This window comes from Peromyscus leucopus, chromosome 3 (genome assembly GCF_004664715.2).
Source record: "Peromyscus leucopus breed LL Stock chromosome 3, UCI_PerLeu_2.1, whole genome shotgun sequence".
In the NCBI taxonomy this organism is placed as follows: Eukaryota; Metazoa; Chordata; class Mammalia; order Rodentia; family Cricetidae; genus Peromyscus; species Peromyscus leucopus.
Genome location: NC_051065.1, coordinates 87,731,647 through 87,758,090, shown reverse-complemented (window position 1 = coordinate 87,758,090; position 26,444 = coordinate 87,731,647). Strand labels below are relative to the sequence as shown.

Genomic DNA, 26,444 nt, shown 5'->3' with positions numbered 1-26,444 from the left:
TACATGGTACACAGACATACATGCAGGCAAAACATCCACACATGAATTTTTTTAATTTTAAATAGTTAGTGGTGTCCATCTCTTGTTCTTCACTGTGAAGCTTCGCCCGGGTGTGCAGCCTTTCACTCAAGCAGCTCTCAGTAACCACAGGCAGTCGAGGAAACAGGGCTTTCCTGGGGAGACAGCGGAGAAGGGCATCCAAGGTTGAACAAATTGGATTCCCCCCCCCCCTCGAGTTTGATTTTCTTCTTACCCCATTAATTGGCCTTAGTTCTGAGAAGAACCAAAAAAAAGAAAGATGATCCATTTTCAACTCAATCTGTTTATATGCAGAGTGGTGGAGAAAGGGAAACACTTCAATTAAAGAGAAGCTAATTACAAAGAGTGGGTGTGGTGCACACACCTGTAATCCCAGCACTTGGAAGGTGGAGGCAGGAAGATGAGGAATTCAAGGTCATCCTCTGCTGTATAGGAAGTGTTCTAGGCCAGTGTGGGCCAGCTGTCTCAGAAAACAGTGTAGTGAGGGGCCAGTGACAAGGCCACAGGAAAGGGAGAGCAGTGCAGTAAGGAGACTCGAGGAGAGGAGAGCACAGTGGAGGTAATAACATCTTTTCTGTCTTCAGTTTACTGCTGCTAGAAGTTTGTAGGAAGTTCCAAGCCTGGTCCTCAGGAAGAGAATAAGCATACTCTAACTCTGTCCTCACCGAGGGTTCAGCATTGGAACAAAGTGGGCCTGTATGCCTGAGAACCTCTGTAAAGTTGAGCATGTGTGTGTGTTACTTTTTGTTGTAGGATTTTTTGTTCTTATGAGATAGGGTCTCAGGTAGCTTAGGTTGGTCTTGAATTTCTGATTGTCCTGCCTCGACCTCCCAAGTACTGGGATCAGTGGCCAGCTTGTTTGTGTTTGTGTTAGTCCTGGTGTAATACTCTAGTCTCTATCTTCTCCTCTTCCTCTGTTTCTGTTCTTTTTGAAACAAAATGTCACTAATGCTATCTGTAGCCCATGCGGTCATTAGCCTCCTTAGTGCTGGGAATACAGGCCTTTACCACCACACGTGACTGAGTTCTTTAAGAAAAAACAGTTGACATTTTATTTTTTTGTGTGTGCGTGTATATGTGCACGTATAACTTGCAGAAGTTTGTTTTTTCATTTCTCCATATGCACCCTGGGAATTAAATTCAGATCGTCACTCTTGGTGACAAGTCTCTTTACCCACTGAGTAATCTTGCCCCTTTGTATGGTTTCTTAAACAGCTGACAAGAAGGACAAAGACAGGCTGGAGAAATGGCCCAGCAGTTCAGAGCACTTACTGCTCTCTGAAAGGACCCAAGTCTGATGCCCAGCACCCAGGCTGGATGCCTCACAACCATCTGTAACCCCAGCTCCAGGGGACCTGGCACTCTTCTAGACAGCACTCATGTATACATACCCACACAGGGATATAATTTTAAATATAATATTAATAAAAATCTTCTTTTAAAAGCTACATCAACTCTGAGATGAAAAAAACATAAGTACTTCTAATGATGGAGTTAGCCACGACTTCACTGTTTGAAAATACCCTCCTTTTGCGAAAAAAAAATTTCAGACACTATATTTTGATCATGTTTTTCTCCCTCTCTCAATTCCTCCAAGAGCCTCCCAACCTCCCTACCCATCCAACATTGTGCTCTATTTTTTTTCTCTTTCAACAAAACAAACAAACAAACAACAAAAAACAACACAAAAAGCACAAACACACCAAGGAAATCTAAATAAATAAGCAAAAGACCAAAAAAAAAAAAACAAACAAACAAACAAACAAAAAATGACAAAAACAGCCAGGCAGTGGTAGCTCACACTCCTAATCCCAGCACTTGAGAGGTAGAGACAGGTGGTGGATCTCTGAGTTCAAAGCCAGTCTGGTCTACAGAGTGAGTGCCAAAACAGCCAGGGCTGCACGGAGAAACCTTGACTCAAAAGTCAAAGCAAAGCAAAATGAAACAAAAGGTGTCTACAGAAATACCATTCATTTGTATTGGCCAACTGCACCTGGGCATGGGACTTCTACCTCACTGTCCAGTTGAGGGTTCCTCTGTTCATTCCCATCTACTGAAAGAACTTCTCTGATGGGTTGAGTGAGACAGTCATTATATGTATAGCACTATGTCATTAGGAGTCATTTTAATGCTGTGCTCTGTAGCAGGATAATAGTAGGTCTCTGGTTCTTGGCAGTTGTCAGATATGGGTGCCATTTCATGGAGTAAACCTTAAATACAATCATGGGGTGCATCCATGACAATTATGCTATTATAGCACCAGCATACCTTGCAGGCAAATCATAAAACTTAACTACAAATGTTTCAAGGACCTTAATATTTGGAGTTAAGTTTTGTGCCAGATAATCAGTATGGATCTATTTACATCTATATTCAGCCATCCAGTTTGACCAGCACCATTTTTTGAAATTACTGTCTTTTCTCAGGTGTATATTTTTGGTTTCTTTGCTTTTTGTCCAAAATGTGCAGAATTATGTCTGGATCTTCAGTTTGATTCATTGGCCACTATGGCTGTTTTTATGCCAATAAAAACTTTATGCCGCCGGGTGGTCCTGGCATGCACCTTTAATCCCAGCACTCGGGAGGCAGAGCCAGGCAGATCTCTGTGAGTTCGAGGTCAACCTGGGCTACAGAGTGAGTTCCAGGAAAGGCGCAAAGCTACACAGAGAAGTGCTGTAGGATGTTCTGTATGTCCTGTGGGAGCACATTCTTGGGTTCCTCATGGCTTTACACAGCAGGTCCACATAGAGGATGATTAGGACCACGGGCCTGAGTGCAGGTGTCTGAGATGGTCTGCACTTTACTGTGCTGGGGGATGATCTGTATGTTAAATTGCTCTGATTGGTCAATAAATAAAACCTGATTGGCCAGTGGCTAGGCAGGAAGTATAGGCGGGGCTAACACAGAGGAGAAAAGAAAGAACAGGAAGGCAGAAGGAGTCACTGCCAGCTGCCACCCTGACAGGTAGCATGAAAAGATGCCGGTAAGCCACGAGCCACGTGGCAGGATTTGTGGAAATGGATTAATTTAAGCTATAAGAACAATTAGCAAGAAGCCTGCCTCGGCCATACAGTTTGTAAGCAATATAAGTCTCTGTGTTTACTTGGTTGGGTCTGAGCAGCCGTGGGACTGGCAGGTGACAAAGATTTGTCCTGACTGTGGTCAAGGCAGGAAAACTCTAGCTACAGAGAAATCCTGTCTTGAAAAACAAAAACAAAAAAACCAAAAAACAACAACCCCCCCCCAAAAATACCCCAAAACTTTATGCCAGCTTCCATATGAAGCTGAAGATTGCTTTTTCAATTTCTGTGAAGAATTATGATATAATTTTGATGGTGATTGCATTGAATCTGTAGATTGCTTTTGGTAGGGTGGCCTTTTTCATAATATTAATAATACAGATCCACAAAGTGTTGCACAAATCCTAATTGGTCTTAATAAAAACCTAGAGCCAGATACCAGGGTGAAAGCTGAAAGATACCACCTCTTACCTCACCAGCTCCTCAGTCTGAAAGAGTTCCTGTCTCCTCCTGCCTTATATTCCTTTCTCTGCCTAGCCATATCACTTCCTGTCTCAACCATCCTAGTGCTGGGATTGAAGGTGTGTGATCCTAAGTGCTAGAATTAAAGGTGCGTGCCACCACTGCCTGTCTCATTTTCTTTTAAACTGGAATCATCTCTGTAGCTGGTGTGGCCTTGAACTCACAGAAATACAGAGGGATCTCTGCCTCTGTCTCCCAAATGCTGGGATTAAAGGTGTGTGCCACCACTGCCTGACCTCTGTGGTTAACTCTGTGACTGGCTTTGTCCTCTGATCTTTAGGCAAGCTTTATTTCCTAGATGACAAACAATATATCACCACACATAAGCATGAAGATCTTTCCATGTTCTGGTGTCATAAAATCTTTATTCTACAAGTCTTTAACTTGCTTGACTTATCTCAAGATTAATTTTATTTTAGGCTATTGTGAAAGATGTTTTCCTGATTTCTTTCTCAGTTTTTATTTATTTTTTTTTTTTTGCTATTTATATATAGGAATTTATATATTTGTTTGTTTGGGGTTTTTTGTTTGTTTTTGTGTGAGTGTGGGGGTGTGTTAACTTTTTATCCTGCTACTGTGCTGAAAGTAGATTCATCTCTAGAAGTTTCTGGGTAGAGTATTTAGGGACTTTTATGTATAAACTCTTATCATCTGCAAACAAGGATACTTTGACTTCTTTCTTTCATCTTTATACCCCCTTGATCTCCTTCAGTTGTCTTACTGCTCTAGCTGAATCTTCAGGTACTACATTGAACTATGGAGAGAATGGACATCCTTGTCTTGTTCCCGATACTAGTGGAAATACTTTAGGTTTCTCTCCATTTAGGTTAATGTTGGCTGTGAGCTTGCTGGAAATCACCTTAATTGTGTTGGGGTATGTCCTTGTACCCATAGTCTCTCCAGGACTATTATCCTGAAGAGATGCTGGATTTTGTCAGCGGCCTTTTCTGCATCTAATGAGATGATTGTGTGGTTTCTGTCTTCAATCTGTTTATATGGTGGATTATGTTTATTGATTTATGTTATGTTGAACCATCCCTGCATCTCTGGGATGACTCCAACTTGACCATGGTGGATAACCTTTTTGATGTGTTCTTAGATTTAGTTTGCAAGTAATTTGAGAAATTTTTCATCTACATTCTTAAGGGATATTAGTGTGTAATTTTCTTTTTGTTGGGTCTTTGTGTGGTTTTGGTATCAGGGTGACAGTGGCTTCATAAGAAGAATGAGTAACTGTTCCTTCAGTTTCCATTTTGTGGAAGAATTTGAGGAGTATTGGTGTTAATTCTTCTTTGAAGGTCTGGTAGTTTTCTGAGCTGAACACATCTGGCCCTGGGCTCTTTTTGGCTGTGAGACTTGTAATTACTGCTTCTATTTCACTAGGGGCTTGGGGTTTGTTTAAGTTCTTATTGATCTCTCTTTAACTTTCATATCGCTGGCCTCTTAGAACTGCCTTTGTAGTGTCCCATAGGTTTGCCTGTGTTGTGTTTTCCTTGGTATTCAGTTCTGAAATTTTTAAATTTTCTTCTTGATTTCTGTCTTGACCATTTTTTATTCAGTAGTGAGATCTGTTGAAATTTGTTTTGTGTCCTAGTATGTGTTCAATATTTGGAGAAAGTTCCAATAGCTGCTGAGAAGAAAGTATATTTAATGTTTGGGTAGAATGTTCTGTAGATGTCTGCTGGGTCCGTTTAATTTATGGTATTATTTAGCTCTAGGATTTCTGGTAAGTTTTTGTTCAGATGTCTGTCTTGTTTGTTGGTGAGAATGGGATGTTGAAGTCAACAACTGTCATTAGGTGGGGGTCTGTATGTGATTTTAGCTGTAGTAGTGTATGAGCTTTAGTGCCCTTGTGTTTGGTGCATAGATATTTAGAACTGTCATATCCTCTTGGTGGATTTTCCCCTTCGGTGAGTATATAATATCTTTCCCTATCTCTTTGATTAGGTCGAGTTTGAAGATTGTTTTATCAGATATTAAAATAGCCATAATTGTTTGCTTCTTGGGTTTATTTGCTTCAAATACTTTTTCCATTTTTTTTTTTTACCCTGAGGTGATATCTATCCTTCATGATGAGGTAGATTTCTTGGATGCAGCCAAAAGATAAATCCTGTTGTATTTTAAAAATTATTATTATTATTTAGTTTTATAATTTTATTTTGTATTTTTGCCTGCATGTCTGCCTGTGCACCATGTGCATGCCTGGTGGTGCCTTTGGAGGTCAGAAGAAGGAATGAGTCCCCTGGAACCAGAGTTACAGATGATTGTGAACTACCACATGGGTGCTGGGAATCGAACTCAGATCCTCTGCAAGAGCAACAAGTGCTTTTAGCCACTGAGCACTCTCTGCACACCCTGGATCCTGTTTTCTAATCCAGTCTGTGTCTTTTCATTGGGGAATCAAGAGCACTGATATTGAGAGTATCAATGAGCAGTATTTATTGATTCCTGTTATTTATTGTTATGATGTGGGTTGTTTCTCTACATACACACTTTTGATTTACTGTTCTGGGATTATTTATTCATTGTGTCTTCTTGGATATAGTTAAACCTCTGCAAACTGAGGTTTTTCCTTCCAGTGCCTTCTGTAGATCTGGATAGTTAGATAGAAATTGCTTAAATTTGGTTTTATTGTGGAATGTTCATTTTCTTGTTCTCAGTTGTTAGTGATAGTTTTGCTATGTATAGTATTCTGGGCTGGCATCTGTGGTCTCAGTCCAGGCTTCCTGGTTTTTAGAGTCTCCATTAAGAAATTAGGCGTATTCTAATCAGCCTGCCTTTATATATGATTTGTCTTTATTCCTTGCATCTTTTAACATCCTTTATATTGCTGTTGTATGTTTAGTGATTGGGTTGTTATGTGTTGTGGGGAATTTCTTTTCTGGTCCTGTCTGTTTGGTATTTTTTGAGTATATACTTTGGTAGGCAACTTCCTCTTTAGATGGGGGAAGTTTCTTCTATGATTTTGTTTAAAATTATCTTATTTGCCTTTGACTTGGGTTTCTTCTTCCTCTATTCCTATTATTTGTAGATTTGGTCTTTGCATTGTGTCCCATGTTTCCTAGATGTTTTATGCCTGGAATTTTTTGGACTTAACATTTTTTTTTTGACTGAGTTATGTAACAGGAATCTTAAAAGTTCTTATTAATAAAGACAAACCTGGAGCCAGGTATTGGGGTGAATGCTGGAAGATCAGAGAAGCAGAACAAGCCACAGCTACCTCACCTTGCCAATTCCTCAGCTGATCCTGTTTCCTCAGACTGGATGCTTTTCAGCTGAACTGTGTTGCTCAAAAGCCTAAAAGCTTAAGCAGCCTATAGTTCCTCGTCCTTATGCCTTAAATACCTTTCTGCCTCCTGCCATTACTTCCTGGGATTAAAGGCATGAATCACCATGCCTGGCTGTTTCCAGTATGGCCTTGAACTCACAGAGATCAGATGGATCTCTGCCTCCCAAGTGATAGGATTAAAGGCATGTGTGCCACCATTTTCTGGCCTTTATATCTAGTGACTGTTCTGTTCTCTGACCCCAAATAAGTTTATTAGGATCACACAATATTTTGGGGAACACAATACCACCACATTTCCCCTTTTTTATCTAAAATTTAAAAAAGCTTATAACCAATACAAGAAAAAATATATCCAATAAGTACAGTATATGCAATAAATACCTAAACAATGTCTAGTCCATTTGCATTTGACAAACTCCAAGAAAATAATTCCATTATCTATCCTATTTTGGTAAGTCCAAAATGTACCTGATTCACTTTCTATCCTAACTTATATCACTAACAGAACTATCTTATAATGTCTTTCAAATTTATACACTTACACCTCTTTAGTTCCTTTTCTAAAAATGTCTAGTCCATTAACATTTGACAGAGTTGGACGAAAAACTCCATTATATATATTAACAATGTCCTGTCCAATAGCAGAGTTATCCATTTCTTCTACTTTGTCTTCAATGCCTGACATTCTCCATGTCTTGTAATCGGTTGGTGAGGCTTAACTATGACGTTTTTGTTTGATATCCTAAATTTTTCGTTTCTAGTTTTATCTCAGTTTTGGTTTTCTTTAGTGATTCTGTTTCTACTTGAAATGTTTTCATTATTTCACTCCACTGTTTTTGTTTTCATGGTCTTCATGAGGCTTTTATTCATACCCTCTTTGACATACTCATAATTGGTATTTTGAAGCCCCTGTCTTGTGCGTCAGTTAAATTGCATTTCTCAGGGCCTCTTGCAATAGATTTGTTTCTGGAGGAGACATGTTGTCTTTGCTGTTCATATTTGTGTTTTGAGGCTTGGATCTAGGTATCTGGAGTTAGGATGTTTGAGGTGTTCTTGGTGTAGATACCTAGACTTGTCTTTTTTGGGTGAGTGGGTGGGTATCCCATTCTTTGGTTGTTGTTGCCCTTTCTGGATCCTAGTTAATTGTGATGCCATGGGATCCCTGGTTGAGAGTGCTTTTGTGGCTTAGATTGGCAGGACACAAAGATGGGATAGGAGGAAAGGCTGGAGGGGAGTTAGACCTTGGGTCCACACCCAGAGGGCTGATAGTACCTTTGAATGAACTGTGGTCCATCTCCACAGTGAAGTTATGGGGTTGCTAGCTTTTTTCGTTGAATTAGACTTATTAGTGTTTGAATTTTGAAGACATTTGGATTGTACTATTAAAAGCTTTTCTTTAAGCCCGTACTTATAGGGCTGAGACTAAAAAAAATAGGAAGAGTGGAGAAAGTCTGCCTAAGGAAGACTAGAAGGGAAGGATGTTTGTAGCCTTTAACCTGCTGGAAAGGGTATAGTGGTGTATGTTGTGAGACTTGGCCGGGTGTATTTTTCTTTGATTCTTACCAGAAATAGATACCTATCTGAGTGTCAAATTCAGGGGAGGAGAGGGAGCAGCAGAGTAGACTCCTGAGGGAGAGTTAACAGTGCTAGCGAAATCATGGTATTATTTGGGGGATGGTGGGGATTCTGAGTACAGAGCCTTCAGTATACCAATCCTTGCCATGGGCTAAGCCGAGTAGAATGCCCATGTCCTGTCAAGTGTGTGTCAGGGTGGGTGCCACTGCTTAGTCACTAAGGAGCAGCATTTGGGGATACATTTATGAAAGGCTGAAAGGTGGTAACATTTACATGTCACTTGACAACATCACAGTGAAGCTAGGATGAGCCATCAGCCCATGGGAAGCTGTGGGGTAAAGTGAAAACCAAGGCAGAGTAGCCACAGTCTCTGAATCTGAATTAATGGTGAGCAGAGGCTGATACAGCCTCAGCCATGTGTCCAAGAGAGCTGAGTGGGCAGCACAACATGTGTAAACTTACTTAAACCTGAATTCACCGGGCGGTGGTGGCGCACGCCTTTAGTCCCAGCACTTGGGAGGCAGAGCCAGGCGGATCTCTGTGAGTTCGAGGCCAGCTTGGTCTACAGAGTGAGATACAGGATAGGCACCAAAACTACACAGAGAAACCTTGTCTCGGAAAAAAAAAATAGGGTGTGGGTGGGCTGGAGAGATGGCTCAGTGGTTAAGAGCACTGACTGCTCTTCCAGAGCACCTGGGTTCAATTCCCAGCACCCACATGGCAGCTCACAACTGTCTGTAACTCCAGGATCTAACACCCTCACACAGACAAACATTCAGGCAAAACACTGATAAAATAAAAAAACAAAACAAAACAGAAACTTGCATTCCACTCCTGGGCATATACACAGAGAACCCTGTTACCTACCACAGAGACAGTGGCACCCTGCGTTTGTCATAGTAGCCAGGAAACGGAGCCAACCTAGTCCAGCAGATGCATGGATGATGAAAGTATGTTATATGGATAATACAGAATATTTTCAGCTCTAAAGAAAAGGGAAAGCACAAAATTTTCAGGAAAACGCAGAGACTTAGAATACATAATAATAAGCAGGATCAGCCAATCTCAGAAGAAAACAAAAACAAAACGCATGGGTTTTTTTCCCTCTTGCTGATTCTTGAGCATAAATTTTGAGTATGATAATATCAAGTCACAAAGTCAAAAAGTTGGACATGCCTATTTGGCACATTTATTTCTGCTTTGGATTAAAAGCCTTTGCTTTTATAAAAATTTGAATTTGTCTAACCTCAGCCTAAATGTTAAAGTTAGTTGAACCGTTGGGAAGAAGGCTAACCGCAGAGAGCTAGAAAAACAGTGTTTTGTTTCATCCATTCAGATGGTCACTCACTGATGAGTGTTAGGCGGCTTGAGAAAGCTAATGGTGGGGACAAGAACACCTCCAGGATTTTATTAGTTAAGAAACATTTTACTATTAAGTATGGTGTAATAAGTTACTCAGATTTTATGTCACCTTTATTATACCCGCCTCCCCCATCCACCCAATGGCACTAGGTATCAAAGCAGAGGCCTTGTGTATGCTGGGCAGGCACTCTGCCACCGAAACATAGCCCCATCTCAAGTTACTCACATTTTATATTCATACCTAGCTCAGATTCCGCTGGGTTAGCTGGACAAATGCCCAAGTAAAAGTCAGTTAAAGAATAGCTTTTATAGTTGAACATCTAGAGAAATAAAGCTTCCTTATCACATTTGTAAGCTTTGATTTTAACAGCTGACTTGTGGTACATGTGTTTTTATCCCGTTTGACATGGTAGTCCCAGTTCACTGAGTTAGTCCCTGCTTGTGCTGCTGCTACCTACTCACTCAGGGTACCTCAGAGTCTCAGAGCAGAAGCTGTCCTTCCCCTTCGTAACATATATGGCATCTATACAGACCTTTTGGACACTGTGTGTGGATACAGTGTGTGTACGTGTGTGCTGTTTTCTGTCCTTCTGTTTAGACTGAGCGTGCTGGTGCTCAGCGGAAGAGTATTGTTACTCTCCCAGGAGACTTGGGCTTGGTTCCCAGCATCCACGTGGCAGATCAAAACAGTCTGTAACTCCAGTTCCAGGAGATCCAGTGCCCTCTTCTGGCCTTCGAGGGCACCTGACACGCACAGTGTGCACACATACATGGGGACAGAACACAGGCATAAGATAAAAGACAGGTACATTGAGAAATATCTGTTTGCTGGTTTTGTTTTGTTTTGTACTGCTGGGGATTGAACCCAGGACCCTTCTGTATGTGGTAAACCAACACCCTATCACTAAGCTGTACACACACACACACACACACACACACACACGACGACGACACACATCTGTTTGCTAATTTTTTTTTTTTTTTTTTTGTTTTTCGAGACAGGGTTTCTCTGTTAGCTTTGCGCTTTCCTGAGCTCACTTGGTAGCCCAGGCTGGCTCGAACTCACAGAGATCCGCCTGCCTCTGCCTCCCGAGTGCTGGGATTAAAGGCGTACGCCACCAACGCCCGGCCTGTTTGCTAATTTTTAATGCAAAACAGAGTAGCATAAAGGTTTTTTTTTTTTTTTGTGTACTGCTGGGGGTTGAACCCAGGACCCTTCTGTATGTGGTAAACCAACACCCTATTGCTAAGCTGTATACACACACACACACACACACACACACACACACACACACACACACACACACCCCTGTTTGCTAATTTTTAATGCAAAACGGAGTAGCATAAAGTAGGAGACTCCAGGCCTGCAGTGAGGTCTGCAGCAGCAGGTAGAGAAAGGCGCTCGCACCAAGCCTTACCTGGATTCGGTGCCCTCTGTCCACCACGGTGGAAGGAAAGAAACGACTTCATAGGCTGTCCTCTGACTTCCACATGAAGGTCATGATGAGAGGGCCCCCCAATAAGGAATGAATGCATAAGTAAAGGGAGACTGTAATTTAAAAGCTCAGAGGTTCACCTTCAGAGTTTTGATTCATTTGCAGATAGGCTGGTTTAGTAGGAAGAGGGTAGCTCTAGGCAATCTAGGTGTGAATCCCAAGGCTCACACTCCAGAGGGTGGCCTCTTCTAATCCAAGTGTATTATATGACATTCCAGAGCCATTCTTACTATAAAACCTCATTAAAAAAGTCATTGTTCTCTAACTTAGTGTGTTTTCCCTGTGTTCGCATCTCCTAATGATTGATGTTACTACAGCTTCCCACAAGGTGGCAGACCAGACCCCCTTTTCACATGCTAGATGTCAACCAGTTTTTAAAACACCTTGCTCATGCCCTTCATTATTCTTAAAACCTTGTTCTGTTGCTTTAGGTGGGCAGTATCAAACCGAGAAATGCTCATAGCCCAAAACAGCTCCTTGGAATTTAAGCTACACCGACTGTACTTTATTAGCTTGTTAATGGGTGGAACTACAAATCAGCGGGAAGCCTTACAGTATGCGAAAAATTTCCAACCATTTGCCCTAAATCATCAAAAAGGTAAGTCGAGTCAGACAACTGTTTTCCTTTGTACTTTGGGGAGGGAGCCTGGGCAGGGTAGGGAGAGAAAGTACAGGGAATTGAGAGAGTCTCTCTATGTAGTCTCAAACTTGTGATCCTCCTGTGTCAGCAGCCTCCAGAATGCTGAAAATACAGATGAGCACCTCCAGCATGGCTGGAGTCCGAGATTTTTAGGGTTTGGGAAGAGCCAGTAGTCACCACAGTGTCTGTCCCGTACGTCTGCTAAGGAATAAGGCTGTTGGGCTGACTGGTAATAGGAACATTGCACACTGACTAGAGCAGTAGCACAGCACTGAGGCCAGAGACATTGCAGAGATGGGGCATCCTCACTATAAGACACTGACAAGACCAAGGGGTGGCATGCACCTTGGACACTGTGTATTACCACATGCTGCTTTCACATACCAGTGTGGTGAGTATGGCTCCTCCTTCACCAAACATACGTGCTGGTGAAAGACTAGAAATTCCAAGTTCAGTGTTTAAGTGCTTCTCTTTTCTCCTCTTCTCCCGTGCTGTGTCCTTAGTTTAGGGGGAGGGACTTGGCAGTCAAGATTAGGGACCAGAATGTTTGCATTGCTTTAGGATATGCTGCATGGGATGGAGATGTTCTTAGCTTTTTCAGCCTGTTGTTCACAAGGAAATACTGTTTCAGATATGGCTGTGCACACCTCCATTTTCCGGGGCTTTTTCTTTCAGACATTCAGGTATTGATGGGAAGCCTCGTGTACCTGAGACAAGGGATTGAGAATTCACCATATGTTCACCTGCTTGATGCAAACCAGTGGGCTGACATCTGTGACATCTTTACACGGGATGCCTGTGCCCTCCTTGGGCTCTCTGTGGAGTCTCCGCTCAGTGTCAGGTGCAGTAATGGCCCTGCTCACTCGGAAATGGCCACTGGGTTGGGCAACTTCTCCTGTTTCCTTTGTTTTAAGCCAGTGGATTGTGTTGTCTTTCTGCAGAAGCGTGCAGTGGGTACTTCAAGTGCTTGTCACAGTTGGCAGTGACACAGTTTTAGGGCAGCTCTTCTCCAAGTGTGGTCTGGGACCCAGGGAGTCCAAAGCCCCTTTTCCGAAGCCGACCTTTGCACAGATGAAGGTCTGTGTTGTTGGGGGCATTGTCACCAGCCTGGCAGGTGCTCACTGTGCTCCTCACTACCGTGCTGGCTACCTAGGAAGTGCCTTTTGAGCTCTGCAGTGCCTTGGGTAGGCGGTAAATACTGCTTTAAGTTGGCATTTGGGTCATGTTTTTTTTTTTTTTTTAGCATTCTGTATGACACAAAAGGGCATTTGCATAAAGCACTTAGCCCACCCCCCCATTTCTCCCATACTGGCTAGGCTTATGTTGGTAGCACTAGGGTTTTATGTTTTGTTTGTAAAGGGGATTATTTTTTTAGTAACTACAGGAAATATAGCTGAGAGCAGGCTGGAAGCAGGAGGATGAGGAGAGAATGCGTTTCTTTTTTTTTCAGAGGAGACAGCTTACAGGTCTGTGCTTTGGCGTGGGCACTGACATTTCTTCCTTCTGCCCTCAGTTTCTCCGCAGGCTGCGTAGCACTGCCCGCACTCATTAACATCAAAGCTGTGATCGAGCAGAGACAGTGCACCGGAGTTTGGAACCAGAAAGACGAATTACCTGTGAGTTCTAGCCACAGTTTACAAATTACCCTTCCACCTTAGAAGAGGTCGAAGTGGGAGGGATGGCTCAGTGGTTAGGAGCACTGGCTGCTCTTCCTGAGGTCCTGAGTTCAATTTCCAGCAACCACATGGAGGCTCACAACTATCTATAGGGGGATCTGATGCTCTCTTCTGGCATAAAGTTGTAAAAAAAGGTGCTGATTGTGCCATTTCTTCAGGAAACTCGGTTATAGACACTCAACGAGTTTGTTTTTGTTTGCTTGTTTTAATGCACATAACAGGAGTGAAAAATAAAGTTGAGAGAATAGCTTTGGGTCCAGCACCACTCTAAAAAGGAAACAAATCAGTTAACAAATTCAAATTAAAATAGATGTGAGGGAGTGATGGTGCACACTAATTCCAGCACTTGGGAGGCAGAGGCAGGCAAATCTTTTGAGTTTGAGGCCAGGCTGACCTACATAGTGAGTTCCAAGGCAGCCAGGGCCTCATTAAGACCCTCTCTCAACAACAACAACAACAAAATCAAACAAGAAAATAGATATGTGGGACATAGTATCCTTTGGAGACACTGGGGGAGTGTATCCAAAATTTTGACTCCAGTTTCGGTTGTAAGCTGATAGATGCAAACCCCAGAAGTGGGGAGAGTTGTGCCTTCTGTTAGCACACAGAGTGTTTTCTAGTGAACTCACTTGTGGGCAGTAGTTTGTTATCTGTAAAAAGAGGGTCCCTTCTCTTTATGGACTATGGAAGCCTAGAGGTGGCAGGCACTTTGTGGCTGCCCTGGTGGTTATGACGTGAGGTGCAAAGTTTATTGTATGTGTTTCCTCTGGAAGTAGACACTAAGACTTTTTAACTTGCAATTACCATTTCTGACACCATTATGTCCAGGCCCTGGAGGACTAAGTTAAGCCTTTGGTGCTGGCTTCTCGCTGCCACACCACCACAGGTTTGTCTGTAGTTGCCTTGTTCTTCCAGCTGGAAGCCTGTCACTTGGTTGCATCACCTGGAAGAGCTTGTTGAAGATGGTTTGTGATTAAAGGACAGGTGCCCTCGGTACTGCCTGTGGTTGGGACAGAAGCAGCGCTCTGCTCTGCTGCCTGAGCAAGTGGAAGAGCGCGGTTCTGTGAGCAGGTGCCCGGCCCTGGCCGTTTTAGGATCATGCCGTGAGCATCTTGGAAATGTGCACACTGAAGTCAAGCACTCGGTAGGATCCCAGCTGACAACGTGCACTTGGGGCTAGGAAAGCAACAGGAGGTGGTGGTTGGCGATCTCCCCTCACAATTGCTTTGATGTACTTTTGACTTTCATTCTCTTTTTGTCTTTTTTTTAAAGAGGCTCTTACTATGTGTCTAGTTTAGGTTCCTTCCAATCCTCCTGGGTACCAGGTTTATAGGTCTGTTCCACTATTTTTGTGGTACTGTAATTTGGACTCCGGCCCTGTGAACACTAGACTCTATCCCTACCTTTTATCAGTTTTCCTTGAAGAACCTTAATAGGTCTATTTTATTTTTTTGAGTCAGTGTCTCGCTGTGTGTCCCTGGCTGGCATGGAACTCAGTGTATAGGTCAGGCTGTACTCCAACTCAAATCTCCTTTCTCTGCTGGAATTAAAGGCTCGTGCCACCACCCCTGGCAGTAATGGACTTTTAGGACAATAGCTATTCTAGATTGAGAAGAAAGGGAAGCAATGTATTTGCTGAGGCTCTGTGTGAAGCAGCTGCTCTGCTAGATGACTTCAGGCTTTTATATGATTTGATATGTTTGTGGCAAAAACATAATGGGGATGCCGTACCATGAGCTTTAGTGTACCAATCACAAAACATACTGTTTGAGATTTGACTTAGCTTAAATATTGGTACAAGCCCATAATTCCAGGCACTTGAGAGGCTGAGGCAGGGGAATCACAAGTTTAAAGCCTGCTTAGACAACTTACGGAGATCTTATCTCAAAAAGCAAAAAAGAAAAGAGGCATGTACATAAGGGGTAGGAGGTAGGGTTTGGGCTGGCTTACACTGCCTGGCCACATTCAGAGCCCTGCATTGGATTCCCACCACTGCAGAAAAGAGGCGGGGGGGGGGGGGGGGCAAGCCTTGGCTTCCTCCCTGTTTCAGGTTTTCTCTGGACCACTTCACACACACTATGTAGGAAGCTCAGGTCTGAAGTGCACACAAGCAGTAACTATATTTAGACTGCCCTTGGAGGAGTTGTTGCACTGAATTGATCACCTCACCAAGTGCTGCCTACAGGGCAACCAGGGTGGCTGGTGTTTTTGCCTTTGGTATATATTCTAATAAATTTCGAGATGTTTAGGCTGGGGATGTATGTGGCTTAGTGGTTGGTGGTTGCTCATGGGCCAGGCTATGAGTTGGCTGCCTGGTACCACCAAAAAAAGGTATCAGCTTCTAAAGCACCATGCCTGGTTTTCTCAGACTTCAGAATCTGGTTTAAAAAGTGGAAGTTGTTGTTTAACTCCACTTTGAATCCTAAGACTTGCCGTTCTTTGTGACGGCTCCACTGGAGTCAGCTCAAACAGATGTTCTTGCTGCACAGTGATGGTGATGTGGGTCGTTCTCAGGGTTAACTAACCTTTCTCATTTTTCTTTTTCAAACAGATTGAAGTGGACCTTGGTAAAAAGTGCTGGTATCACTCCATATTTGCCTGCCCCATTCTTCGTCAGCAAACAACAGATAACAATCCACCCATGAAACTGGTTTGTGGTCATATTATATCAAGAGATGCCCTGAATAAAATGTTTAATGGTAGCAAGTAAGTGTCTGATTTCTTAAACATTAAATAAATCTTATGTGAAGATAAGATGTAATAAGGATAAATGAATGAAGTTAGAATTATGTATTTACTTACTTATTGGTTTTTTGAGACAAGGTTTTTCTGTGTACTCCTGGTAATCTGTAGACCAGGCCAGGGTCAAACTCATACATTTGTCTGCCCCTGCCTCCCAAGTGTTGGCATTTAAGGTATGCAGCACCATGCTCACCCCATAACTAGATTTAGAAATTAGTTTCTTAACTATTCATTGAAAGTGGTAACATCTAATCTCTTTGGTTAGTTTAATCTGCTCAAGGATTTAGTGATTAGATTTATAAATGTAGTCTAATTCTTTGGGTAGACACACACACACACACACACACACACACACACACACACACACACACACACACACACCGCCCCAAGGTTTTAAGAGTAATGTACTGTGTTTACTCTTCTCCCTTCTGTGATTTACTTTTCTCAATTAGGGATTTACTTGGAGATCTTTTTATATGCTGCAACGTAGGCAGTATGCTGCCCTTTGTTACTGTTAAAGTTATCAGACTAGCATGGCATGGTTGTACTTGTACTTGCTTATAACCCCAGCATTTGAGTAGTAGAGGCAGGAGGATCTGGAGTTTAAGATCACCCTCGACTACATAGCAAGTTGGACTTAGCTACATGAGATTGTTTCAACCTCATGCCTTCCTGCCTCCACCACCCCCCCCAAATGTATACTACTCTGCAGTATGGAAATATTATTATTTAGTTAGTTTCCTATTGATGAATACAGTGTTAGTGTCTGTTATCCACATGCGATAAATTCCTACCATTGTAATCACGGTTCAAAGTGCATGGTAATTTTTATAGATAATGAGCCCAATTAAAAAAAAAAAGTCTCAAAGGTATTCTAGTTTAGGCAGTTAGGGGAGTCTTCACTGGTGTTGGTTCTGGACCATTGTGGGAAGACACTTTTTCCAGGGAGGTCTCTTGCTTGAAAGAAACTGTTTATGCCCTTCTCAGACCACACAGAAACCCTGGCAGTGCAGATCACTGGTGACCCTGTTCACATGGAGCCAGTGTTCTTTGTCACTGAAAGGTATGTGGGCTGTTCTTGGTGCAGGCTTGGCAGCTCACAACAGATTTGCTGTCCTTAAATAAATTATACAGTTCACACATTTGAAATTCATTTAGGGGCAGGTGCAATGTAAACCTTGGTGGGCTGAAATTAGATTTACTTCTGAAATTCAGGAATCGGTATTCAGAAAATTGTCTTTGTTTTACCTGCAAAACAATTTTCACCAGTTACTAGGTATTAAAGAAGCTTTCAGGTGAGGGTCTGACTGGGGTGTTATTTTCTGTGACCCTACAAAGCCTGGCTGGCAGTTACGTTAAGGGAGTGCAGTTAATCCTCCAGACAAATAAACATAGAAGCTGCGCTTTTGCACATGTTGTAGGTGTATGTACCTAAGTGCAAATGGAGTGCTGACATTGTTCTTGACTCATTCTTTTCTATCTTGTATTCAGATTAAAATGTCCATATTGCCCAATGGAACAAAGTCCAGGAGATGCCAAACAGATATTTTTCTGAAGAAATGAGTTTGTTTGCAACTTGTAAGTGAAACTGAATTATGGGTCCATTCGAGACAAGAGCGATCCATTGACTGCAGCTATCCAAGGACTTCCGGGTTTGTAAGCTGTGCTCCAGAAGCTGCTGGCACACTCGTGTGCACGAGGGAGGGAGTGCTCCAGACGGGTGTTTCATAGGGCTTTTCACTCTTGGTCTTTGCTTCTGATCAAGTAAACACACCAGCAGTTGTCATTCAGAGCAGGTTTTGTACTTCCTATACGGTGATTTTTACTTCAAACAGAAACAGAAGTGGCCCTTCCTGACCTGTGTTTAGTACTCCTCCTGCTTTTCCTCCTGTCATCTTCTTGATAATTGTAAGCTTGAGCGTGTTTGTGGAAGAACTTTCTTTCTTGTTATGTATACATAATTAAATGAAAATTCTTCATAGGAGTTTGACAAATTGAATTGTGGTTATACAACGAATTTGCTTTTTTGTTTTGTTTTTCTTTTTTGGCTTAAGGAAGAAAGCTGTGATAAATTCCAAATGTATGTTGCTTTTTGATGTTTTTCTCTGCTCCAGCTCCTGCTTCAAAATCAGCACGCCTGCATTCGAGTACTGTCTGTAAGCCCTAGAAGGCTTCCTGTTTAAAATCCCATCATGAATTTAGCAGGCTGATATGAAAATGAAAGAGATATTACTGGTTCTTTGCTTTTATTACCAAGAGGTGCTTTTTAAAAAGTGTATTTAATAAATGGAATTCTGAAGTTAGGGTGTTACTAAGTTGATATATGCTCTCTCGGTCTTAGCACCCTGCCCTTTCAAATCTGCCTTCAAGACTTGGCTGGGTATCACATTAGTTTATCATCATAGACACACAGTGTTGTGCATGTGTATATAAATATGTGCACCAGCATCAAACATTGTGTATGTGGAAGGGAAGAAGAAGCATGTTCCAGTTCTAAATGCAGTTACCAGACTCATCACTTCAGGTCCTTAAGGATAGACACTAGCAACTTTTAGTGCTATGGACCATGTTTACTGCGGTTTTGTGTTTAATTAGTATTTGTTCATGCCTCTCTTCTGCAGAGTGTCTTATCAGATTGACTGTGAACCTGTATATTAGTCAAATGGCGACAGATAATGATCTTTTCTCTTGTGAGGTATCTTCTTTTAATGTACTGCCCAGAAAGAGCCATGTGTAAGAGTTATTCTGTATGAGGAACTACATGGAAAAGACTTCTGTGGACATAATTCTGACTTAACCCCATGAAATGCTTCACCTTGAGAAGAGTGCTGTGTGGAATCACCAAATAGTTCACAACTTTATTTCATCTGATGTAGATCTGAACATCAACATAGGAATACTTTCATGAGAAAATGAAAAAAGTTGTAAACACAGAAGCAAAGAGAAATGTGACTCTTCCTATTGTAAACTGCAGATGGACTTGGTTTAAGGGGATGGGGTGATGGCTTTGGTGCTAAGTCAATTAGAAATTGCCAGCATTCACGGTGGTATACTAGCCTGATGGTCTTTGCTGAAATGTTTGCCTGGGAGCTGGCATTTGCTTGTGAAGGGAGAAACTAATACTGCAGAGAAGCCCTGTGAAATGACCGTGTGGTCAGCTCACCTTGACGGCTACTGTGTGCTGGGTTGGTTAGCCGGGATCATGATCGGCCCAGCTCAGAGTGCATGCTTTGTTCAGACTTGGCCTGGCTCACAGTGATTTCTGCTTCACTGTTGGGGTGCTCTGTCGAATCCCCCATGCCCCATGCAGCAGTGAAAGAAGAGCAGAGACCTCTGGACTAGCAAGGAGAAAAGGCATAGTACCAGGCAGTGTCCTGTTGAGGGTGTAAACTCGTTTACTACAGATAATTTTTCCTCAGAATTAAATTCTAGAGTGTCAGACTTTTTTAAAACAACTTTGTTATTCATAGGCCAAATTTAGTTTTTAGGTTTTTTTCCCCATAACTTATTCTTACCTTCCAACTTCAAACATCTACATGACATTTAGACTTCACATAGAATCTGTGTGATACAGACATGTTTTTGAGGCTGGTGGCAAATCCTTTTTGGAAGCAAGACCCTTTACACAGTTGGCTCAGGCCGTTTTAAGGACAAAGGCTCTGCCTGGTCCTCCTGGTGCTGGGAGTCACATTGGCAGTTTCTTGTGAAGCTCATTAAACTTGAAAAAAAAAAATGAGTTTTATCAAGTGTCTGGCCTTACGGCTTCCTCTGTAAGGTCTTGTAGTCCTGGTGGACTGGGAGGGCAAGGGCCAAAACCAGAAACTTGATCTGACAATTTACCATGGGAACTAGGTCTTGAGCTCTTCTTCACATGTGTGGACTTGAACCTGTGAGAGACTGACTGAGCAGAGGTGGATTTGAAGAAGCTAGACCTTGACCAAAGATGCTGAAGTACAACCTTAGGACCTTTACACTCTAGAACCTCCTTCACAGTAGTGAAGAACACGCCATCACTGATGCCGTGCTCATGCTAGTGTGCAGGAGGGTACCATCTGTCTCTTCAGGCTTGTCAGTCACTTGGCTACCAGGCATGTGCCAGGTACAGCCACAGAATGGCTTCTTTGAGAACCATTTCCTCCTGGAAGTGGACAAAGGCCGCCATGGGACTCTGCTAAACCAGTAAAACCTTCTTAGCACATCGTTAGATTCTGGTGTAGCCACAGCCTCTCCACAGTGGCTACAGTTGTCATTGATCCTTTTCTCCTTTGTGTGACCATCACAGATGCCATTTCTGTTTTATTGATGACTATATGAGACTTTTAATACATAAATGAACGGGTATTGGTGCCTCTTTATTTTTAAAAAAAAAAAAATGAAAAAGAGCCACCTCATATTCATAGAGTATGTATTTTGTGAGTGTGTGACATTTAATTGAAAATAAGAAAGCTAGGAGGTAAATTTTTCGTTTGACTTTTTCCACAGCAGCTAATGTGTAGGGAGACGTTAAACCCACACCAAATCATGTGGGGATGAGGATCCCCAATCATCCTCTCCAGGTGGCCAGTCCCGTAGGCTGTGCTGTGTGTGGTTCCCACCTCAATGGTGTCAGCCTTTGGGACAGTGCATATCAAAAGCCAAGAGCTCGGTTTATCTGCACAATTCAAGCTGCTGGTAGACTACACAAGCCCTCTGGTTTCCCAGCTCAACCTCTCATAGACTGACAGCCATGCTGTCTGTCTGTCTAGTCAGCCGACTCAGGTTATCTTCAGGGAAGGTATGGAGACGTGGATTGTTCAGTTCATCCCTAGGATGTGTATGGTGAAGACGAACCAAATACTTTTCACCATTGAACTGTCTGTACATTATCTTTGGTAACAATAGAATACTGTGGTCTTGCGGAACACACAGAGGGAACATGTAGCAAGGATCACATACAAAGCTTGGTGTTTCGTAAGCCTTCAGCTGACAGGTTGTATGTGGTACTGTAGTGTTCACCATAAGCAGGTACAAGCTTCATGAACTTTTCATATTGAATTACAATTGAGTAGATACCAAAAATAGAGTGGCAAATGTATTTTAGTAGCAGATGAGGCAGTTAGTTTTAGGGTGAATTTTCCACTGTTGATTTTACTTCAAGATGTAGCAAGAGAAGTTTTTTTAAAGGTGTTTTTAAGCTGTAGCAGGCATATGCTTCATTTACTTCCAAAGAGGCAAAACGAAGCTAGACTGGCCTACAGTGTGTGCTTCGCTCCACGGTATGGTGGATTCCTACACTATTTTAGCAGCAGTCTTAAGCTCCTCACGGCCAGGCAGGTGTGGGCTTCTGTAGGATTTAGTGCCTGAACATTTCTTTTGGGAAGGGGCTGGAGTGAATGTACTGGGGCGGGAGGGCAGCAGAAGGAAACAGGAGTGTGAGAGTGTGCATGTGTGGAAATTCACCACCACCCCCGAAGCTAGCAAGCAACGGCTGCTGGCCCTTTACTCATGTCTGCAGCGTGCATGGATTTCTCCACTATGTTTTCTAGCCTACACTAAGAATTCATCAGATCATTTTGCTCAGATGGCTCAGGATTGTATTTCTTTGGCTTATCCCGTGCTCCTGGGTTCTATAGTGTTTCTATAATTATGAATAGTGTTGCACTGTAATCTATCATATAGAGCTATATGTATGGAAATTTTTGATCAGTTTTTTTAAGAGATGTATCCTGTTTGCAAAGGCACAATAAAACTGCATCTTCTAGATTATAGGCAATAAAGGTAACAATAAACCTTACTTAAATCATACTGATACTCTCTGCTCATTTGATTTGGGGGGGGGGAAGTCTTAACATATCCAGTAGTTTCAGGGATTTCATTTTAACTTAAAAATTCTGATATGTTTAATTTATAAATTTCAGACTGATACAATAGAGTTTGGAAAACTATAAGAAATGCTTTGTTAACGTGTGTATTCCTATGTAAAACACATGGCTTCTCCCGTGTATATTTTTTAAGATTAAAGAATTGCACATTTAAAAAGTGTTTTGTGGAACCAGTCTGTGAACTTGCTAGGTGACAAGTCCGGGTGGAGTGTGGAGGTGGTCATTGTGAGAGGAGAAAGTCCCTGAGAGAGTGTCTTTGTCAACACCTCACCACCAGCAGTGTGGGAAGAAGAGGTGACTGGACGCCTTCTAGAGCTTGAGATGAGGGGACTTTGTGTTTCCAGGTTGCTGGGGCGGGGTGCGGCTCAGCAGTGATGGGCAAGAACAGAGGCTGAATTGTCTAGCCTTAACAGGAAGCTAAGGCCATCTATTGAGAACAGGAATTGATTTGTGTGCCTTCTAGTTTTTAAAGACATTGAGATTGTTACCAAGGGAAAATCTTGTTTCATGAAATGGCCTGAAAGAGCCCCCAGAGGCAGCCCCGAGTGTTGACAGTTTCAGAGCAGAGTCGGGCCACCATAATTTGGTTTCCCTTGATGGCTGTCTGGTTTGTTTTCAGTTGCTGTTACAAACACCGTGACCAAAAGCAACTTGCCTTTAAGCCAGTCCGTTGGAGTCAGTTCCTCGATTGGGGGTTTCCTTTCCACGTTGACAAAACGAACCCGTACAGTATCATTGAGGGAAGGGCACTAAATAAACTCTACCTTTTAGTTGACTTCAACATTGCTAATTGTGGGTGGTACATGTTTAGGCAATATATTAGCGACTTCTAACTCCTTTGCCACATTATGGTAACAGTTGCCAAGGCTACTTGAAGGGCATGCCTGCCAGAAACACTCTTCACTTGGACCTGCAGGTGTCTGGTGGTGACAACGTTGATGAAAATGCTTGACATCTCTTCCTTCACATTGCATCTATTTCCTTTTGCTGTATTAACCTTTGGGTTGGGTCAGATTCTACATGGCTGCGTATGTAGCCATGTTGATTATTTGAGAAATGACCAATGCTGTTACAATACAGGGTTAACTCACACTAGACTTGCTTGGTTCTCACCTGCTAACTCCCACTGAGGGCTCATGACACCTCCCAATCACCATGACAAAACACAGGCCATGACCGCAGTGGGGAAAAGGTGGCAGGGTCTGGAGAGAGGGCTCAGTGGTGAGGAGTATTTGTTCTTACAGAGAAACAGAAACAACCGCATGATGGCTCACAGCCATCCATTACTCCAGTTCCAGGGGATGTCATGCCCTCTTCTGGCTTGGCACCAGGCATGCATGTGGGGCACATACATACACGCAGGCAGAACACTCATGTTATTAAAAAGTGACAATTGAATTCCTAAAAGATCACTCTCTCCTTGCTGAAAAGATGAATGCCCATCCCCTCCGGCCATCTCCCTTTATCTGTGACTCCTGTAAGTCCCAGAAGTGGGGAAGCTAAGCTTTGAGCAAAGCTCCCTCTTTTTCATTCTGTGGCCACTGAACAAAGCATTTCTGCCCAACACTTATCTCTCAGACTTTAGTTTCCTATGGGATATGCTTTGGGGCCTGAGTCTGATAGCAGTGTCTGGGAAATAATATAGGTCTCTCCCAGGCACCTTAGGAACGTGTCATCCTGGTGGTATAGTTGAGACTAGCATCTCACTTCTCAGGCCAAACTCTGGTGGTAAGTATATGTATGCAGGAATGCCCTTGGTTCTCCTGCAGCTCTGAGATCCCAGGATAAGTGTCCACTTAGGAGGGGTTACTTTTTACCTTGGGACACCCTGGAGAGGTGGCTCTGGTTAAGAGCACTTAATGCTCTTCGAGAGGACTTGAGTTCAGTTTCCAGCACCCACATCAGTGTTCACTGTAAGGGTATCATATTAGCAGAAAGAAGATTCTTCTGGGGGCTGAGAGAGGCTGGCTGCTCAGAGGTTAGTTAATGGAGCACTGAGACTGCCTCTCTTCCAGAGGTTCTGAGTTCAATTCCCAGCAAATCACATGGTGGCTCACAGCCATCTGTAATGAGATCTGTGACTCTGTCCAGATTAAAAACATACAAAGTGTATAATGTTTTTAACTGCTTCAGCAATGCACAAAAAAAAAAAAAAAAAAAAAAAAAACAAAAAAAAAAAATAAATGGTAAGAAGCTCAAAAGCATCTGTAATAGAAAGATCAATGTGACCCTCTTCTGGCGTGCAGGCACACATGCAGACAGAACACATTGTATATATGATAAATAAATCTTTTAAAATATATATAATTTTAAGGTTAGAACTGCATTTAATTTAACTTAGGTTGTAAAAATCTGATTACATGGGAGCCCTATGCATAATAGCAAGACTGGCTACGTTATTTTCTTGAAGGCTAGTTAAACTTAATCACAGGCATTTTGTTTGTTTGGTTTTTTGAGATAGGATTCCTTTGTATAGACTTGACTGTCCTGGAACTAGCTCTGTAGAGGAGGCTGTTCTCAAACTCACAGAGATCCACCTGCCTCTGCCTCCCAAGTGCTGGGATCAAAGGCGTGCACCACTACGGCCCAGCTCACAGGCATATTATTAACTTGGTTGGAAAGTCAGGTAAAAGTTCGGTTTCTGAAGGTATTTTCAGGGGAAAAAAAAAAGCCGTCCTCACGGTCAACAACCACTTGTAACTCCAGCTCACGGCTGGTGAAATGGCCCAGCAAGTAAAGGCACTTGCCACACCTGACAACCCGAGTTCCATCCATGGGTCCCGTGTGGTGGAAGGAGAGAACCAACTTCCCAGATCCTTGAAATCGTCCTCTGACCAACACAATGACACAGTGCACATACGCACACACACAGGTAGGTACGTAGGTAGATGGATAGGTAAATGTACCAAAAGAGGTTTGTTTGTTTTCCAAACAGAGTTTCTCAATGTAGCCCTGGCTGTCCTGGAACTCACTTTGTAGACCGGGCTGGCCTTGAATTCAAGGATCTGCCTACCTCTGCCTCCTCAGGATGCTTAAAGTCCTAAGTCTCCATGCCTGGACTAATAAAAAGAGTTTTTAAAAAGGGTATGCCAGCTTTGTCAGAGTGGAAGTCTTTGAAAGAAAGAACTCCAGCTCCAGTGAAGGTAAGGGGGCACGCCAGAGGCACTCATACATAAATGAAAAAAAAAAAAAATACTGGGGAGACCTAGTCGGTATGACATAGCTTGTGAAAAGTTCAGTACAAGTTCTCTTCTTACAGTATCTACTTTCCTTGGAGGATGGCTCTAGTCCATTAAAGAAGTCTATAAATGTGTGTTTCTTCTTTTGGGGTAGGGAATATTACATATTTTACAAGTGGGGCACTTGGTTACCAAGAAATGAAGTCAACACCATGTAGCTAGTCCTTGTTGGGCTTCCTTTTGGGACCACCAGCTCCCAAATAACGACATGGAGACTTATTTGTTATGAAAGCTTGGCCTTACTTTAGGCTTGTTCCATTAGCTCTTATAACTTAAATTAACCCTTTTCTGCCGGGCAGTGGTGGCACACGCCTTTAATCCCAGCACTCAGGAGGCAGAGCCAGGTGGATCTCTGAGTTCGAGGCCAGCCTGGGCTACCAAGTGAGCTCCAGGAAAGGCGCAAAACTACACAGAGAAACCCTGTCTCGAAAAACCAAAATAAATAAATAAATAAACCCGTTTCTATTACATCTGCGTTCTGTCACGTGGCTCTTTACCTCTCCTCCATCCTGTATGTCTGACTCCCTCTGTGTCTAGCTGACGAAATCTGCCTCTCTTCTTCTCAGAGTTCGGATCTCTGCCCGAAAGTCCCACCTAACCTCTTCTCCCTAGCTGTCGGCCATTCAGCTCTTTATTAGACCAATCAGGTGCCTTAGTCAGGCGAGGCCAAACAGTGACACACTTTACATAGTTTGCTCAAATGTCCCGTGGCACCAGGGAAAGGACTTTTTCTCTAGCTGTTAAACTGCTTTGAAGAGAGCCTTCTTCCGGGAAAACAGCCCAGGAGGTAGAGTGCTTGCCTAGAAATTCCCTGGACCATTGCCCAGCGGGTGGGTCAGGTAGAGAGCTCTCTTTTCCCCCAGCTGCGGCTCCTGCACATGTTCAAATCCTCCCAGTAGCTGGAGGACCTGAAGCAGCACTTACCTATTTCCCAAACTGTAGCGGACCACCTCCACAGAAGAGACTAGAGGTGGCAATAGCAG

At 42.8% G+C, this 26,444-nt stretch overlaps 1 protein-coding gene across 1 annotated transcript in view; it reads left to right on the top strand.

Moving 5' to 3' along the window:
* Rmnd5a (required for meiotic nuclear division 5 homolog A) overlaps positions 1–22,382 on the top strand; it is a 55,123-nt gene extending 32,741 nt beyond the window's left edge. Inside the window, exons 5-9 of the mRNA XM_028860224.2 lie at positions 11,735–11,901; positions 12,619–12,784; positions 13,457–13,559; positions 16,171–16,325; positions 17,853–22,382. Coding sequence (XP_028716057.1) covers positions 11,735–11,901; positions 12,619–12,784; positions 13,457–13,559; positions 16,171–16,325; positions 17,853–17,916 — 655 coding nt within the window. The 3' untranslated portion in view covers positions 17,917–22,382. The remainder of the gene's footprint in view (positions 1–11,734; positions 11,902–12,618; positions 12,785–13,456; positions 13,560–16,170; positions 16,326–17,852) is intronic.
* The last annotated feature ends 4,062 nt before the right edge of the window (positions 22,383–26,444 follow it).